A 16,143-nucleotide genomic window follows, 5' to 3' on the forward strand; every position below is an offset into this window, starting at 1 on the left:
TCACTCTTTGGCATGACTCTCATATTACAATTGGAATGATATTTACTTTTTCTTTAATCATTAAGAACTCTTTTTTTTGGAGGAGCTTGTAAATAAAGCTAATAAAGGCATTTTAGAGAATGTTTGCAGGATTTCTTACCATGTTTACATGCTAATGTGTGATACTATTAGCTTTGCATGTAAGTATATTATATTTAAGGGTATGTGCGCGTGTGGACATATTTATACTGTATATCCTTGACTTGCAAGTGACGTCAAAGCAAAATAGAAACCCGGATGTCGGCCATGTTGGTGGATATACAAATGCGGGGTCAAGCGACATTCCATACGTGCACGACTCTCTGTTTTTCCACTGCTTTAAGCGTTCTTTTAGCTATGCCATATCTTTGTGCTGTATATGGCTGTGGTCATAACAGTACTCGTGACCGTGGCACGTTTCGCAGTAATCATTTTATCTCAGGTGAGATTCAAAAGCTTTCTCAATAATATCATGGAAGAATTTTATTTTGTGTTGCTAGAATTTTGCGATAAAATGAGCGTTCTCTCTTGTCGTAGGTCACTCGGTTGTTGTTATAATTTTAACACGTGTATTACCATTTCGCTTCTAGGCGTGCCAGCAAAATTATATGATAGAAACAATCCAGACTGGGCACCCACTCAGAACATGGGCTATGTTTCATCCAAGGTCGGATTTGATTCTTCGGCAGCCAAACCAGATAGAACGCGATATCTGGGTACTCGATGGTCGGTAGAAGCGTCTTATTTTCAGAAAAGGCTGACTTTTTAAAATAATACGGGTCAAAACCACACATATCTATCTTTTCTTTGTTTCGAATCTTCGCTCGAGCGTTCAAATCGTGGTAATAGTGAGAAAATTCAGCATTGTTTACAGACACGCTTTCAGCAGCTGCCATCCGAGTTGCTTTGTATATCCACCATCATGGTGGATGCTCATGACGTAGCGCATTTTGATCATGTGGTTGCAAGTCATCTATAGGAACATCTGACAGATTTGACCTTCGGATGGTGAACATGAGGAAAACTGTAGGGTTTTTTTCTTCCAAAACCTGCAGCTTTTATTTGAAGAAACTGAAAGAACCAAAGATTAACTTTTGGATGCTGATGTTCAAGTTAGGGTTAGATTTGCTTTTATTAATAATTGTGTCAGTGGAAAGTTCCCACTTGAATGTTTGTGTGTGTGGTACTCACTGGCATTCTCTCTGTGTGCCCATGGAGCCGTCTGTACAGTAGAAGAACTTTCCTTTAAACAGCTGAACTGCGATGACGGCAAAAATGAACATGAAGAGCTTGTAGACAATCAGGATGTTGAAGACGTTCTTCAGGGATGTAACCACACAATCAAACACGGCCTGCGTGCACAAAAAGTAAGACCTCAAAACTCAGTGAAACACAACTCGTATCGATGGAACTCTGATAATTCAATCATCTCTGCTGTTTAATTCAGCTACAAGTCCAAAAATACACAGGAGAGTGAACCTCAAGGACCAAAGTAAGGCACTAAACCTTTAAAAAAACAAACAAACAAAAAAAAATTTTTCTCCCCAGACCAGAAGTTGTATGGTTTGGAACAGGTAGAAGCCAGTTTAGGTTTCTGTACCAGTAAGACCTGCTGGTAATGAAGGAATAAACTAGTGGAAGTATCTATTGCCGACATGTTATCCAGTCACCCTACTATATAATCACCTTACATGCAACATTATATCCGGCCAAACTCAATATTGTGCTGTTTTATTTACTGACATCACATGCTTCCAGGCAGCTCAAGAATTATTGGCACCCTTGATAAAAATGAACATGTAGTATAATACGGGGAATATGTACGGTAGTATACATAATATGGGGAATGTGTAGTTTTGCACTCAAGTTTCCATTAATGAACAGTTGATAACGTCAACAAAACAGACTTTGTGTTAAAACTATAATGAATTTCCTGGTTACACAGTTACAATTTATGACTACATAGGACACTATTATAGAAGCAAATTATTTATAATCCTACTATCTGTTATCACCCAGATGAGGATGGGTTCCCTTTTGAGTCTGGTTCCTGTCAAGGTTTCTTCCTTGTGTCGTCTGAGGGAGTTTTTCCTTGCCACCATCACCACAGGCTTGCTCATTGGGGATAAATTAGGGATAAAATTAGCTCATGTTTAAAGTCTTTAATTTTCTGGAAAGCTGCTTTGCGACAATGTCTGTCATTGAAAGTGCTATACAAATAAATTTAACTTGACCTGACTAATACAGGGAAGCCATGGCCTAAAGGTTAGAGAAGCAGCTTCAGGACCAGAAGGTCACTGGTTCGATTCCCTGGACCAGTAGGAATGGCTGAAGTGCCCTTGAGCAAGGCACCTAACCCCCAACTGTTGTGGGTATGTCGGGATCTTGTTGTACGTCGCTCTGGATAAGAGCGTCTGCCAAATGCCTGTAATGTAATACAAATAACATGCGATATAACTAGAAGGGCACTTGTTAGAGTCCATACCTCCACCAAGCCACATATCATCAAAATCAAATCACTTGAACCGAGGATAATACTAAAGCTGTCCACCAAATTTCATCCAAATCCGTTCACTACTTTTTGAGTTATGTTGGGAAGAGATAAAAAAATCCTGGATCCGCATACATGACTGGATCCTGGCTCTACATATATATATGCGGATTTGGATCAAAATCTAATCAATTGTTCCTTCGTCCATGGCTCACCTCATCTCATCTCATTATCTCTAGCCAATTTATCCTGTTCTACAGGGTCGCAGGCAAGCTGGAGCCTATCCCAGCTGACTACGGGCGAAAGGCGGGGTACACCCTGGACAAGTCGCCAGGTCATCACAGGGCTGACACATAGACACAGACAACCATTCACACTCACATTCACACCTACACTCAATTTAGAGTCACCAGTTAACCTAACCTGCATGTCTTTGGACTGTGGGGGAAATCAGAGCACCCGGAGGAAACCCACGCAGACACAGGGAGAACATGCAAACTCCACACAGAAAGGCCCTTGCTGGCCATGGGGCTCGAACCCAGACCTTCTTGCTGTGAGGCGACAGCGCTAACCACTACACCACCGTGCCGCCCCCCATGGCTCACCTTTCCACCAAATTTCATCCAAATCCGTTCACTACTTTTTGAGTTATGTTGGGAACAGATTTAAAAAAAAATCCTGGATCTACATATATATCTGGATTTGCATCAAAATCTAACCAATTGTTGCTTGATCCATGGCTCATCTTTTGTCCAAATTTCATCCACATCTGTTCACTATTTCTTGAGGGAACAAATAAACAAACAAACAAATGGAGGCGAAAACATAACCTCCTCCAACAAATCGGAAGTATATTCATGGAAGTAACCGTGAATATAATGATATTTTGAATATGAACTTAAGGATGCTACATAGTTTAACACAATTAAATGTAATAAAAAAATTAAAAAAAAAAATATATATATATATATATATATATATATATATATATGACTGATTTTATTTTAAATTCAAACGGCTTAGCTGTTAAGGCTCTGGGCTACTGAATAGAAGGTTGTGAGCGAGACAATCAACCCGACTTGATCATCTCATCTCATCATCTCTAGCTGCTTTATCCTTCTACAGGGTCGCAGGCAAGCTGGAGCCTATCCCAGCTGACTACGGGCGAAAGGCGGGGTACACCCTGGACAAGTCGCCAGGTCATCACAGGGCTGACACATAGACAACCATTCACACTCACATTCACACCTACGGTCAATTTAGAGTCACCAGTTAACCTAACCTGCACATCTTTGGACTGTGGGAGAAACCGGAGCACCCGGAGGAAACCCACGCGGACATGGGGAGAACATGCAAACTCCACACAGAAAGGCCCTCGCCGGCCACGGGGCTTGAACCTGGACCTTCTTGCTGTGAGGCGACAGCGCTAACCGCTACACCACCGTGCCGCCCGACTTGATCATATTTGATCTATTTTCTCACATGGTGCCAATAATTTTCTGTACATTTGAGGTCAGCAAGCCTTTTATCCAGTGTTTTTGTCGATGCAAATGTAATCTGGATGACCGAGCTGTCAATAAGACAAAGCAATAATGTAAAATTCACATGCTTTCGTCAATGATGGATTTAATTCTACTGTCACTGAGAGCTGGGTTGATGATGCAGATTCTTTTTGCTCTCATCATTGTGACTATTAAAGCTTTTAAATGTGCAGTGGAAAACATGCGAACTAATCCTTGGCTGAGTGAAAGTGGTACCTTCAGCTTTGGGAGCCTTTTGATGGTCTTGAGAGGCCGGAGAACTCTCAGCACCCGCAAAGACTTAATAGTCTTGATGTCTCTGCCTTTGTTGTTTCTGTGATTGAAAAAAAAAAAACACGTTAGAGTCATGGACTTCAAATTGACTTGAACGTAAAACTCAGAAACTCTTGGACATACTACTCCATCAGTACATCACAAAAAAAAAAGGATACCGTATATGGGTATAACTCAGTGGTATCATATTTATCTTTTACAGATCCAGCATTAGACATGTTTTTCCAAGACTGGTCTGTGTATTAATTAAATAATAAGCAATTAATCGATGGAACATAAGACTACAAGTGGTTTTTATTATAAATCCATAGTTAACGTGGATATTAAGTTACAACACCATAAAACTACAGAAGATGGTCACGATCCAATCCTGATATCTTACCTGCTCCATTTATATGAATATGTAGAGGAATATTCAGATAAGAACATGTTGAGTACCGACCCTAAAATACTTTTAAATTGCTCAAATAAAGTGTACTGTATACGCTTCATCATCATAGACTGTGAGTGCAAAAGCTTCTCACGTCTGCTTTTGTTTATGTATGGCTATATGTCTTTGTTTTGGTTTTGATCCTGTCTCCACCCCGTCACATCATTGGTTTGTTCCCCAAATGTACACACTCGTTCTGAGTTAAATCCTTGATTAGTTTGGTTATTATTATTAGCTCATCCGACCGGCAGGTGATGAGTTTATGCCATCATGTGTTGTCCGTTGTCCATCTGGCACGAAAATTGCTTCTTCTGTCTCAATTCTTCACTGATTTTTATTCTTTTTGGCAGGAAGGTCGATCTGCCTGGGGTGCATATAGATAGCTTCTACCCAAATTTGCATAATTGCAATTAATAATGAAGATATAGAGTAATTAATCAATCCCTAACGAGCAGTTGCCACACAAATTGCTTCTTCTCCCTCAGTTCTTCACCAATTTTCATTCTTTCTGGCATGAAGGTAGGGGGACCTAGGGTGCATATAACTTCTACCCAGATTTGCTTCATTACAGTTATTAATGAAGCTATGGACTAATTAAGCCTTAATGAGTGAGCAGTTCAACAAAAATCACTTCTTCTCGGTCAATTCCTCACTGTTTTGGATTCTTTCTGGCAAATAGGTCGGTATTCCTAGGGTTCTATATATAGCTTGTATATAGTGTATATAGCTTGCAACATTTATTGCGCAAGGTGGCCCACTTTAGATCATTCCTTCTGGACTAGACGGGACTCAAGTGAGCTACGCCATCATTGACGGTCTAATTCCCTGTTGTGTCTTACTATCCTTGTGAAGTCTTGCCAATTGTATTGTGCAATTCTGAGCCTTATTTTCTGTTCCATGTTTATTTTGGATTTTGTTTATTAACTTTTTTATACATTAACAGTTACATTTAAATGCTGTGGACTGTACTCAAAAGCATTTCCTCTGTATCATGGCTGGAGTTCCCTTGAGCAAGGTACCTAATCCTCAAATGTTCCCCGGACGCTGTAGCATAGCTGCCTGCTGCTCTGGGTATGTGTGTGTGCTCGTTGCTCACATGTGTGTGTTCACTGCTTCAGATGGGTTAAATGAAGATGAGGAATTTCGTTGTACTCTAGTATACATGTGACAAATAAAGCCTTCTTCTTCTAAACAAGCTAGTTCCTGTTATCACTTCCATTATAGCAGCTATAAACAGTCATCCCCTCACAACCTCTCTTTTTTTCTCTTTCATGACATTAATGTGACAAAAATAGAGTTTGTCATATGACAAAGAAACAGCTTTCAGACAAATCCTTCTGTCCTAAAAATATTTCCATGTCAAACTCCGCATGGTGAACACTGCTTGTGTTTGTTCTGTACTCTTTATGTACTATTATTTTTGTTTTCCATGTCTCTGCCCCTGTTATATCATTGGTTTGCTCCCTAAATGTGTGTGCCTGTTCTATAATAAGTCCTTGATTGGTTTGTTTAGTTATTCCCTGTTGTGTCTCTGTATCGTTGCAAAGTCTTGCCAACTGGATCATGCGGTCCTGAGCCTTATTTCCCATTGCACATTTATTTTGGATTTCTGCCTTACGTCTATATTATTATTGATTTTGGATTATCCTCATTTAATGCTGCTTGGCTGTGTATTGACCCTCGCTATGGTACTGACTATGATTCTTGGATTTGTCCAAATAAAGCCCACGCTGCATATACACACTTGACAGTAATATAATACATAGTGTGCTATAAATTATCACTGGCATACTACAGTGTTATTATAATTCAGTTGTGGACTCAGGTACCTTGGAATTATATCACGCTGTTAGACTATTTCTCATTAATATTTATATTTACAGACGGATGAATTCAGACATGCAGAGCTAAACTGGAAACCACTGTTGGATTCTTCACGTAATGGCCAGATCTTGTTCACTACTATAACATCAGAATTTAATTTTCAACAGAAAATTGCACAAATTAGAATAAAGCATACGTTGAACCCTATAAAAAGCATTTAACTGACAAAACACTCCACAAAGGCTGCACACATGAACATTACTGACATAAATAACGCATCTGTTTCAACAATATGAATGAGAAGTGTGTGGCTTTACCCCATAACATTCCTGGCAGCCACAATGACACAGTCCACAGAGAAAACAGAGAGAAAGAGGGACGACAGAGAAAAAAACATTTACAACAAGAACAAGATTAAAAACAGAGAAACACTGCAGTGCCACATAAAACATTTTTTTTCTCATCTTAACACTGATTTACAGTGTTTTGCAAAAGTATTCATCCCCCTTGGTGTTTGTCCTGTTTTGTTGCATTACAAGCTGGAATTAAAATGGATTTTTTTGGGGGGGTTAGCGCCATTTGATTTACACAACATGCCGACCACTTTAAAGGAACATTTAAAAAAAAATTATGATACAAACAATAACGAAGATGAAAAAACAGAAATCTGGAGTGTACATAATTATTCACCCCCTTTCGTATGAAACCCCTAAATAAGAGCTGGTCCAACCAATTCACTTCATAAGTCACATAATTAGTTGATTAAGATCCACCTGTGGTCAATCAATTTGTCACATGATCTGTCACATGACGTCTGTATAAATCAACCTGTTCTGGAAGGACCCAGACTCTGCAACACGACTAAGCAAGCAACGTGAAAACCAAGGAGCCTCCAAACAGGTCAGAGACAAAGTTGTGGAGAAGTATAGATCAGGGTTGGGTTATAAAAAATATCCCACACTTTGAATATCCCACAGAGCACCATTAAATCCATTATAGCAAAATGGAAATATGGCACTACTACAAACCTGACAAGAGAAGGCAGCCCAGCAAAACTTACAGACCGGGCAAGGAGGGTATTAATCAGAGATGCAACAAAGACACCAAAGATAACACTGAAGGAGCTGCAAAGATCCACAGCGGAGATGGGAGTATCTGTCCATAGGACCACTTTAAGCTGTACACTCCACAGAGTGGGGCTTTATGGAAGAGTGGCTAGAAAAAAAGCCATTGCTTAAAGAAAAAAAAATAAGAAGGCACATTTGGAGTTTGCCCAACAGCATGTGGCAGACTCGCCAAACTTATGGAAGAAGATTCTCTGGTCAAATGAGATGAAAATTTAATTTTTTGTCCATCATGGGAAATTCCATGTGTGGTGCAAACCCATCACCTTGAGAACACCATTCCAACAGTGAAGCATGGTGGTGGCAGCATCATGCTGTGGGGATATTTTTCATCTGCAGGGACAGGAAAGCTGGTCAGGACTGAAGGAAAGATGGCTGGCACTAAATACAGGGCAATTCTGGAGGAAAACCTGTTTGAGTCGGCCAGAGGTTTGAGACTGGGACGAAGGTTCATTTTCCAGCAGGACAATGACCCTAAACATACTGCTAAAGCTTCACTGGAGTGGTTTAAAGGGAAACATTTAAATGTTTTGGAATGGCCTAATCAAAGCCCAGACCTCAATCCAATTGAGAATCTGTGGCATAACTTGAAGATTGCTGTACACCAACGCAACCCATCTAACCTGAAGGAATTGGAGCAGTTTTTGCCTTGAGGAATGGGCACAAATCCCAGTGGCTAGATGTGCTAAGCTAATAGAGACATACCCCAAAATATTTGCAGCTGTAATTGCAGCAAAAGGTGGCTCTACAAAGTATTGACTTGGGGGGAGGTGAATACCTATGCACACTCCAGCTTTCTGTTTTTTCATCTTAATTATTGTTTGTGTCTCAATAAAACAGCAATTTTCACCTTTAAAGCTGTAGGCATCTTGTGTAAATCAAATGGTGCTAACCCTCCAAAGATCCATTTTAATTCCAGCTTGTAATGTGACAAAACAGGACAAACACCGAGGGGGATGAATACATTTACAAGACACTGTATATTCCATTTAATCAACGACTGACTACTTTCTCATGCCCTTTGAAAGACTGTTTGCTAAAAAAATGATTGTAAATTATAAATATAATGAAAAATACTTAAGCTTATGAAACAAATGAAGACTTATACTTTAATTCTTTTCAAAATCTTCAGTTCTTGAACCAGTTTATCTTTTGTTGTTTTCACTGGCTATAATTCCAACACACTGTAACATCCATACAAGTAAAATGTGGTTATAATCACATTATATTATTAATTCAGTGAAACCGTAACCCTATGAAAATGCAGTTAGCTACAGGAAAATCACTCACGTAAGAGCAAAGGCAATGAGAGCTCCAACCACCACAATGAAGTCCAGGATGTTCCACAAGTCTCGGAAATATGAGCCATCATGCAGAATGAGGCCTTGGTCAATCATCTAACAAACACGAAGGACAAATCAGTGAAATATTTTCAATGTGATATTAGGACACAACTAGGAAGAAGGAAGTTTGGTAAAATTGTCCAACAGATTACATACCTTTATGATCATTTCAAATGTAAACACGCCCGTGAAAACGTAATCAAAGTAACGAAGAACCTGCAAGAAGAGAAAATTCAACAATGAAACCTGAAGATGCAACATGAAACCTAATTTGGTTAATTGGAAACAGATCAATAACATGACTGGGTATAAAAAGAGCATCCCAGAGAGGCGGAGTCTCTCAGAAGTAAAGATGGGGAGGGGTTCACCGCTCTGTGAAAGACTACATGGGCAAACAGTGCAACAATTTAAGAATAACATTCCTCAATGTAAAATTGCAAAGAATTTGGGGCTCACATCATTTATGGTACATAATATCATTAAAAGATTCAGAGAATCTGGAGAAATCTCTGTATGCAAGAGACAAGGCTGAAAACTGACATTGGATGCCTGTGATCTTCAGGCACCCAGGCAACACTGCATTAACAGCAGACACGTGTCTGTAGTGGAAATCATTGTATGGGCTCAAGAACACTTCAGAAAACACCGCCACCTTCTCTGGGCCCGAGCTCTTTTACGATGGACTGAGTCAAAGTGGAAAACTGTCCCAAGGTCTGATGCATCAAAAGTAGAAATTCTTTATAGAAATCATGGACACCACGTCCTCCAGGCTAAAGAGGAGAGGGACTATCCGGCTTGTTATCAGTGCACAGTTCAAAAGCTAGCGTCTGTGATGGTATGAGGGAGCATTAGTGCACATGACATGGGGAGCTTGTACATCTGGGAAGGCATCATTAATGCTGAATGATATATACACATTTCAGAGCAATATGCTGCCATCCAGACAAAATCTTTTTCAGGGAAGGCCTTCCTTCTTTCAGCAAGACAATGCCAAACCACTTTCTGCACATATTAAAACTGCATGGCTCCATAGTAAAAGAGTCCGGGTGCTAAACTGGCCTGCCTACAGTCCAGACCTGTCTCCCATTTAAAACATGTGGTGCATTATGAAATGCAAAATATGACAAAGGAGACCCCGAACTTTTGAGCAACTGTATTTGTATATCAGGCAAGAATGGGATGACATTTTTCTTTCAAAATTACAGCAATTGGTCTCCTCAGTTCCCAAACATTTACAGAGTGTTGTTAAAAGTCGAGATGATGCAACACAGTGGTAAACATGCCCCTGTCCCAACTTTTTTGAAACGTGTTTCTGATATCAAATTCAAAATGAGCACGTATTTTTCAAAAAACAATACAATTTCTCAGTTTCAACATTTAATATCTTGGGATTTTTTACTCATCTCATTCATCTCATTATCTCTAGCCGCTTTATCCTGTTCTACGGGGTCGCAGGCAAGCTGGAGCCTATCCCAGCTGACTACGGGCGAAAGGCGGGGTACACCCTGGACAAGTCGCCAGGTCATCACAGGGCTGACACATAGACGCAGACAACCATTCACACTCACATTCACACCTACGGTCAATTTAGAGTCACCAGTTAACCTAACCTGCATGTCTTTGGACTGTGGGGGAAACCGGAGCACCCGGAGGAAACCCACGCGGACACGGGGAGAACATGCAAACTCCGCACAGAAAGGCCCTCATTGGCCACAGGGCTCGAACCCGGACCTTCTTGCTGTGAGGTGACAGCGCTAACCACTACACCACCGTGCCGCAGGGATTTTTTACTATTGTCAATAAAATATAGTGTTTCCATGATTTGCAAATTATTGCATTCTGTTTTTATTTACAGTTTACACAGCATCCCAACTTTTTTGGAATTGGGGTTGTAGAAAGATGTACATGTGACAAATTAACATGTGATAATACATGAATCATATAAAAATTACATATGAAAATAAATTAATATATTAAAAAATACACATGAAAATAAATGAATCATTTGAACATAAATGAATTACACTGAAATTATATGTGAAAATTAATGAATAATTTTTAAATCATGACTTTTTAAATCATTTATATCATGTGAAAATAAATGACTCATTTGGAATAAATCGGCTAAAAAATCTGAATCATCAAATGAATTAATTATTTTTCAAATCCTGAGGGAAAATGAACAAATCATGTAAAAATCACATGTGGAGAATAAAAAAAAAACAGAGCATTTAAAATCCACATGCTTATTTTTCACTTATAAATTATGCTTCCTCAAGTTAATATGACTCTTTTGTGAGGGTGAGAGGAAAAGATGCGTTCTTTATGCAGTTAGAGTTCTTATAAGACAGGGTTAGGTTCCTGAAGTGTAAAGGGTTAAAAGGTTAAATTTGTTACCCGGTTGCGCTCGGAGTTGGTGCACACAGGGTCCTCTGCGGCCAAAGCGATGCTGCTAGCCACGATCACAAGAAGAATAGTCATCTCGAAGTAGCGTAGTGTCACTACATAGTGGCAAATTCGACGGATCCTACAGTTTGGATGAACAAGATTTACTCAACATTTAGTTTTGTTGTAACTTATTTCCAAAATGACGTATGACACTTTGTAATTGGCTTCAATCTTACGGGTTTTTGCTTTTGAAAATGAACATGCTATCTGGTGCCTCAGGTTTGGCGACTTTTGTTGGGGCGTCTTCATCCATGTCATCATCATCATCGTCATCATCATCATCATCTCTACCGGTCTTTTCCAAGTGAGAAGCTTCCACATCCTTAAAGCTAACTATAAGAGATCATAGGTCTGAGTCATGGACAATAAGCTACTCCGTTCAGCAGACAAAACGAAATAAAATGAAGCATTAGTGTTAGTGTTCAGATTAGTGTTACAGTGGAAATCGATAACAGCATAGTTAAAGATAGTAAAGACAACGTAGTCATTCACGTTACCAGTCATTGGTGTTAACTCTAAAAGCGGCTGCGCAGACATCTCTCTCATAATACTCGCTTCAGTCATCGACTCCCCCTGGTTTAAATAGCAGGCATTGTTCTCGTTATCGATGGCTTCCCCTGAGAGGTAATTAAACTCTGGAGTATTTTCTCCCCGGTGCTGCGGGCAGGACTCGGCTTCTCCATCTTCACCCAAAGCTGTGCAGGTGCACTGAAGACCTGAGTCACCCTCAACCACCTCAGATCTCACCGAAACCTCACACACACTGCCCCTGAAAAAGACCATCATGGGTGTGAAAAGGACGTTGGAAGTCTCATCTCATCTCATTATCTCTAGCCGCTTTATCCTGTTCTACAGGGTCGCAGGCAAGCTGGAGCCTATCCCAGCTGACTACGGGTGAAAGGCGGGGTACACCCTGGACAAGTCGCCAGGTCATCACAGGGCTGACACATAGACACAGACAACCATTCACACTCACATTCACACCTACGGTCAATTTAGAGTCACCAGTTAACCTAACCTGCATGTCTTTGGACTGTGGGGGAAACCGGAGCACCCGGAGGAAACCCACATGGACACGGGGAGAACATGTAAACTCCGCACAGAAAGGCCCTCACCGGCCACTGGGCTCAAACCCGGACCTTCTTGCTGTGAGGCGACAGCGCTACCCACTACACCACCGTGCCGCCCCATGATTTATATCATTTTGGTAAATAATATGAAGTAACATACATGATTATGTGGTTAAACAGTTATTGTTTGCTTTCTTGAACTCAAGGCCTGGTCCTGTCCCCATCTTAGGTCCTGATCCAATTCTATTCTCTGTCTCATCTCTCTGATCCTCACTTTAAAGTACCACCTCATCTTCTAGACTAAGGGTCCTCAACTGGTGAACCAAATGACACTTTAATAAAAGGCTGTAGTTTTGGGACTCTAGTTTTCCAAACATGAACCAGCTCAGCTTCTGGAGCAAATCCTTTCTTGTAGTTTATCCATGCTATGGCCTAATGGTTAGGCCCAAAATGTCACTGGTTTGATTCCCTAGACCAGCAGAAATGGCTTGAGCAAGGCACCCCACAACTGCTGCACTGGGTATGTAGTACGTTGCTTTGGATAAGAGCGTCTGCTAAATACCTGTAATGTAATATCCAATTACATAAATTTATGTAAATGATTTACCTGAAGCAGCTCATTAGACCAGAGACTAGCTACAGGGTTAGAAATATTGCCTCAGAAAGGATAAAGTTGTCACAGACTTATAACTTTTTATTAACTTTTCTTATCTGATTAGCAAACTGGCATTATAACTTGTGTTAAAAAGTTGACGAAAACAGAATTTTAAAGACAGCTGGACTGAGAAGTGTACGTTTCTACAAATGATAACTGTGGCATCCATGCCTTTGTAAGCAAGGTCCAGGATTTCTGCTTGTTATGGAGAAGTCCTTTCTTTGAACATTTCCATGGTCCAAACAACTTCTCCCCAGATTGTTATTAATCTGTCTTGTGTCAGTTTGTTGTCTATGAATCTCTGAGTTGCCATTGGGTCTCACAAGTATTACTACTACTATTAGTTCTAAGCCATGTGTCTTGTTTCTCTCTGGTCTCCTTGTTCTTCTTGACCTTCTCATTGATATCCTTTCTGAGGTTTCTCCTCATGATTGACCTTTGCTTGTCTCTTTTGGATACTGACTACAAATTTGCCTGTGATGATTCTGGACTTTGAGAACAATTTTTGACAAAAGACTACAGTAAAAAGACAAAAGACTGAAAGACAGGATAAATTGTAATTGGCTTGAGTGTGTGCATTTGTGCTGAATTTCTAATGGTATCCTGGTGTTTGTGTGGGTTTTCTTTAGGTTCTCTAGTTTCCTCCTACCTCACAAATACTGTACACTCTAGTGGAGGATTGGTTATGCTGAACTGCGTTTGAATGTACATGGGTATAGCATCCTGTCCAGGGTGTCTTCCCACCCGAGGACATGGATAGGCTCAGGTTCCACCAAAACCCTGACCAGGATAAACTGCTTACTAAAGATGAATGAATAAATGCTGAAATCAGAGGGTAGACATTATGCTCAACATTACACCAGGGTGATTAACAAGACAACATTGTACCTTTTCTGTTCGTCGTCAGGTTGATGGGACATAATCGGCTCACTCTCATCCATCAGCAAGCTTTGTCTGGATTGTGAAGCCTCTCCATCATCTCCTCCTTCCTGAAACTGTTCCTCATCTGTGTTTTTAATCTCTGTCCTGGACTCCCGATGCCTGTGTCTCCGGTGTCGGCCACCCTGCACGACGCCTGCTGCTGCAGCAGCCCGAAACTTTCGTGCCACCCTGTGCCTCCTGTCTGTACTGGAGCGATGGATGGAACCTGAGGATCTGTCCTCCACCCCAGAACCCATTAAAGACACTGGCTCCGATTCAGGTGGCTCTGGGAGTGGGATCGAGATAGACATGGGCGGTTCAGGTAAAGGCATAACAACTGACATTGGTGATTCGGGCAAGTGTGCTGGACTGGCTTCAGCAGAGGGGACAATGGTGTGTGTCTGATGGTGGCCACTCGTCGGTGTGCCCATTGGGTCCTCGGTGGGGCTGTCAAACAGAACCTCGCGACTCGCCATCTGACGCCGTCTGCGCAGCTGGTTGGCACGTTGCTCCCACACAGACATCTTGATCTTGTTGCGTCTGTCACGTCGGTTGGCAAAAGCATTAGAAGGTGGCTCCTCACTGGCTTTCGCCCCCGCCGTCTCATCCTCTGCCTCAGCTGGATTCGGCCTACCTCTATGAATGGCTCGTTTTCTGTAGAGATACGGTCTGCGCCTCCGTCTGCTTCCACAAAACACAGACTTAGTCACAAAAATACTTATTTATAGTGCACAATCACAATATAGTGCGCAGTAGCATTCACGGGGAGTGTGTGTTTGATCAAATTCTGAGAAATTAGAAGTTTCAAAATAATGGTTATTGGTTCGGGTTGGAGAAATTCATAGTTGCTGGAAAAAAAAGAGCATTCGAGGGGAGAAAAAAAGAAACAAAGCAAGACCCTCGAAACAAGTTGCTAGTAGATGAAAAGGACAAAAAGTTCAAAACAGAAACAGTGTATTAAAGTTGCACATGTGTATGGAATAATTGGAGCAAATGAGACAAAACAATGAAGGTGGAGGATGGAGATGGAACAGGTAAAAAGGGGTATAGAGAGACAGCGCTACTCACATTTATACGCATTCTTTTGTTGTCCATGTGACCAAATGAATGATTGGTTGGAAGTAAGCCATTAGTGTATTTGTACAGCAGACAGACAAAACAATCAGAGTGACAAAGACCAAGTCAGGATCACTAAAGATGACAAATCTGATTGGCTAGACAGAATGTTTCTGTACTTTTCATGCTAGAGACGTTGATGAGATGCTCTGTATCACCTATACTTGCCATGATATGGTGTCTTGCAAAAGTATTCATCCCCCTTGGTGTTTGTCCTGTTTTGTCACATTACAAGCTGGAATTAAAATGGATTTTTGGAGGGTTAGCACCATTTGATCTACACATGCCTACCTCTAAAAAAGTGCAAATTGTTGTTTTATTGTGACACAAACAATAATTAAGATGAAAAAACAGAAATCTGGAGTGTGCATAAGTATTTACCCCCTTTCGTATGAAACCCCTAAATAAGAGCTGGTCCAAGCAATTCACTTCATAAGTCACATAATTAGTTGATTAAGATCCACCTGTGTACAATCAAAGTGTCACATGATCTGTCACATGATGTCTGGATAAATCAACCTGTTCTGGAAGGACCCTGACTCTGCAACACTAAGCAAGCAACATGAAAACCAAGGAGCCTCCAAACAGGTCAGAGACAAAGTTGTGGAGAAGTATAGATCAGGGTTGGGTTATAAAAAAAATATCCCAAACTTTGAATATCCCATGGAGCACCATTAAATCCATTATAGCAAAATGGAAAGAATATGTCATCAATACAAACCTGACAACAGAAGGCCGCCCACCAAAACTCACAGACCGGGCAAGGAGGGCATTAATCAGAGATACAACAAAGACACCAAAGATAACACTGAAGGAGCTGCAAAGATCCACAGCAGAGATGGGAGTATCTGTCCAGAGGGCCACTTTAAGCCATACACTCCACATAGTG

At 40.8% G+C, this 16,143-nt stretch overlaps 1 protein-coding gene across 1 annotated transcript in view; it reads right to left on the minus strand.

The window, feature by feature from the left end:
* cacna1eb (calcium channel, voltage-dependent, R type, alpha 1E subunit b) overlaps window positions 1–16,143 on the minus strand; it is a 219,205-nt gene that overhangs the window by 75,808 nt on the left and 127,254 nt on the right. The window contains exons 19-27 of the mRNA XM_060920316.1: window positions 14,106–14,819; window positions 11,990–12,261; window positions 11,669–11,825; window positions 11,442–11,571; window positions 9,201–9,260; window positions 8,992–9,098; window positions 6,895–6,906; window positions 4,267–4,363; window positions 1,210–1,370 (exon numbers count right to left, since the gene is read on the minus strand). Of these exons, the coding sequence (XP_060776299.1) occupies window positions 1,210–1,370; window positions 4,267–4,363; window positions 6,895–6,906; window positions 8,992–9,098; window positions 9,201–9,260; window positions 11,442–11,571; window positions 11,669–11,825; window positions 11,990–12,261; window positions 14,106–14,819 (1,710 nt within the window). The remainder of the gene's footprint in view (window positions 1–1,209; window positions 1,371–4,266; window positions 4,364–6,894; window positions 6,907–8,991; window positions 9,099–9,200; window positions 9,261–11,441; window positions 11,572–11,668; window positions 11,826–11,989; window positions 12,262–14,105; window positions 14,820–16,143) is intronic.

The sequence above is a fragment of the Neoarius graeffei genome, chromosome 1 (assembly GCF_027579695.1).
Source record: "Neoarius graeffei isolate fNeoGra1 chromosome 1, fNeoGra1.pri, whole genome shotgun sequence".
Classification (NCBI taxonomy): domain Eukaryota; kingdom Metazoa; phylum Chordata; class Actinopteri; order Siluriformes; family Ariidae; genus Neoarius; species Neoarius graeffei.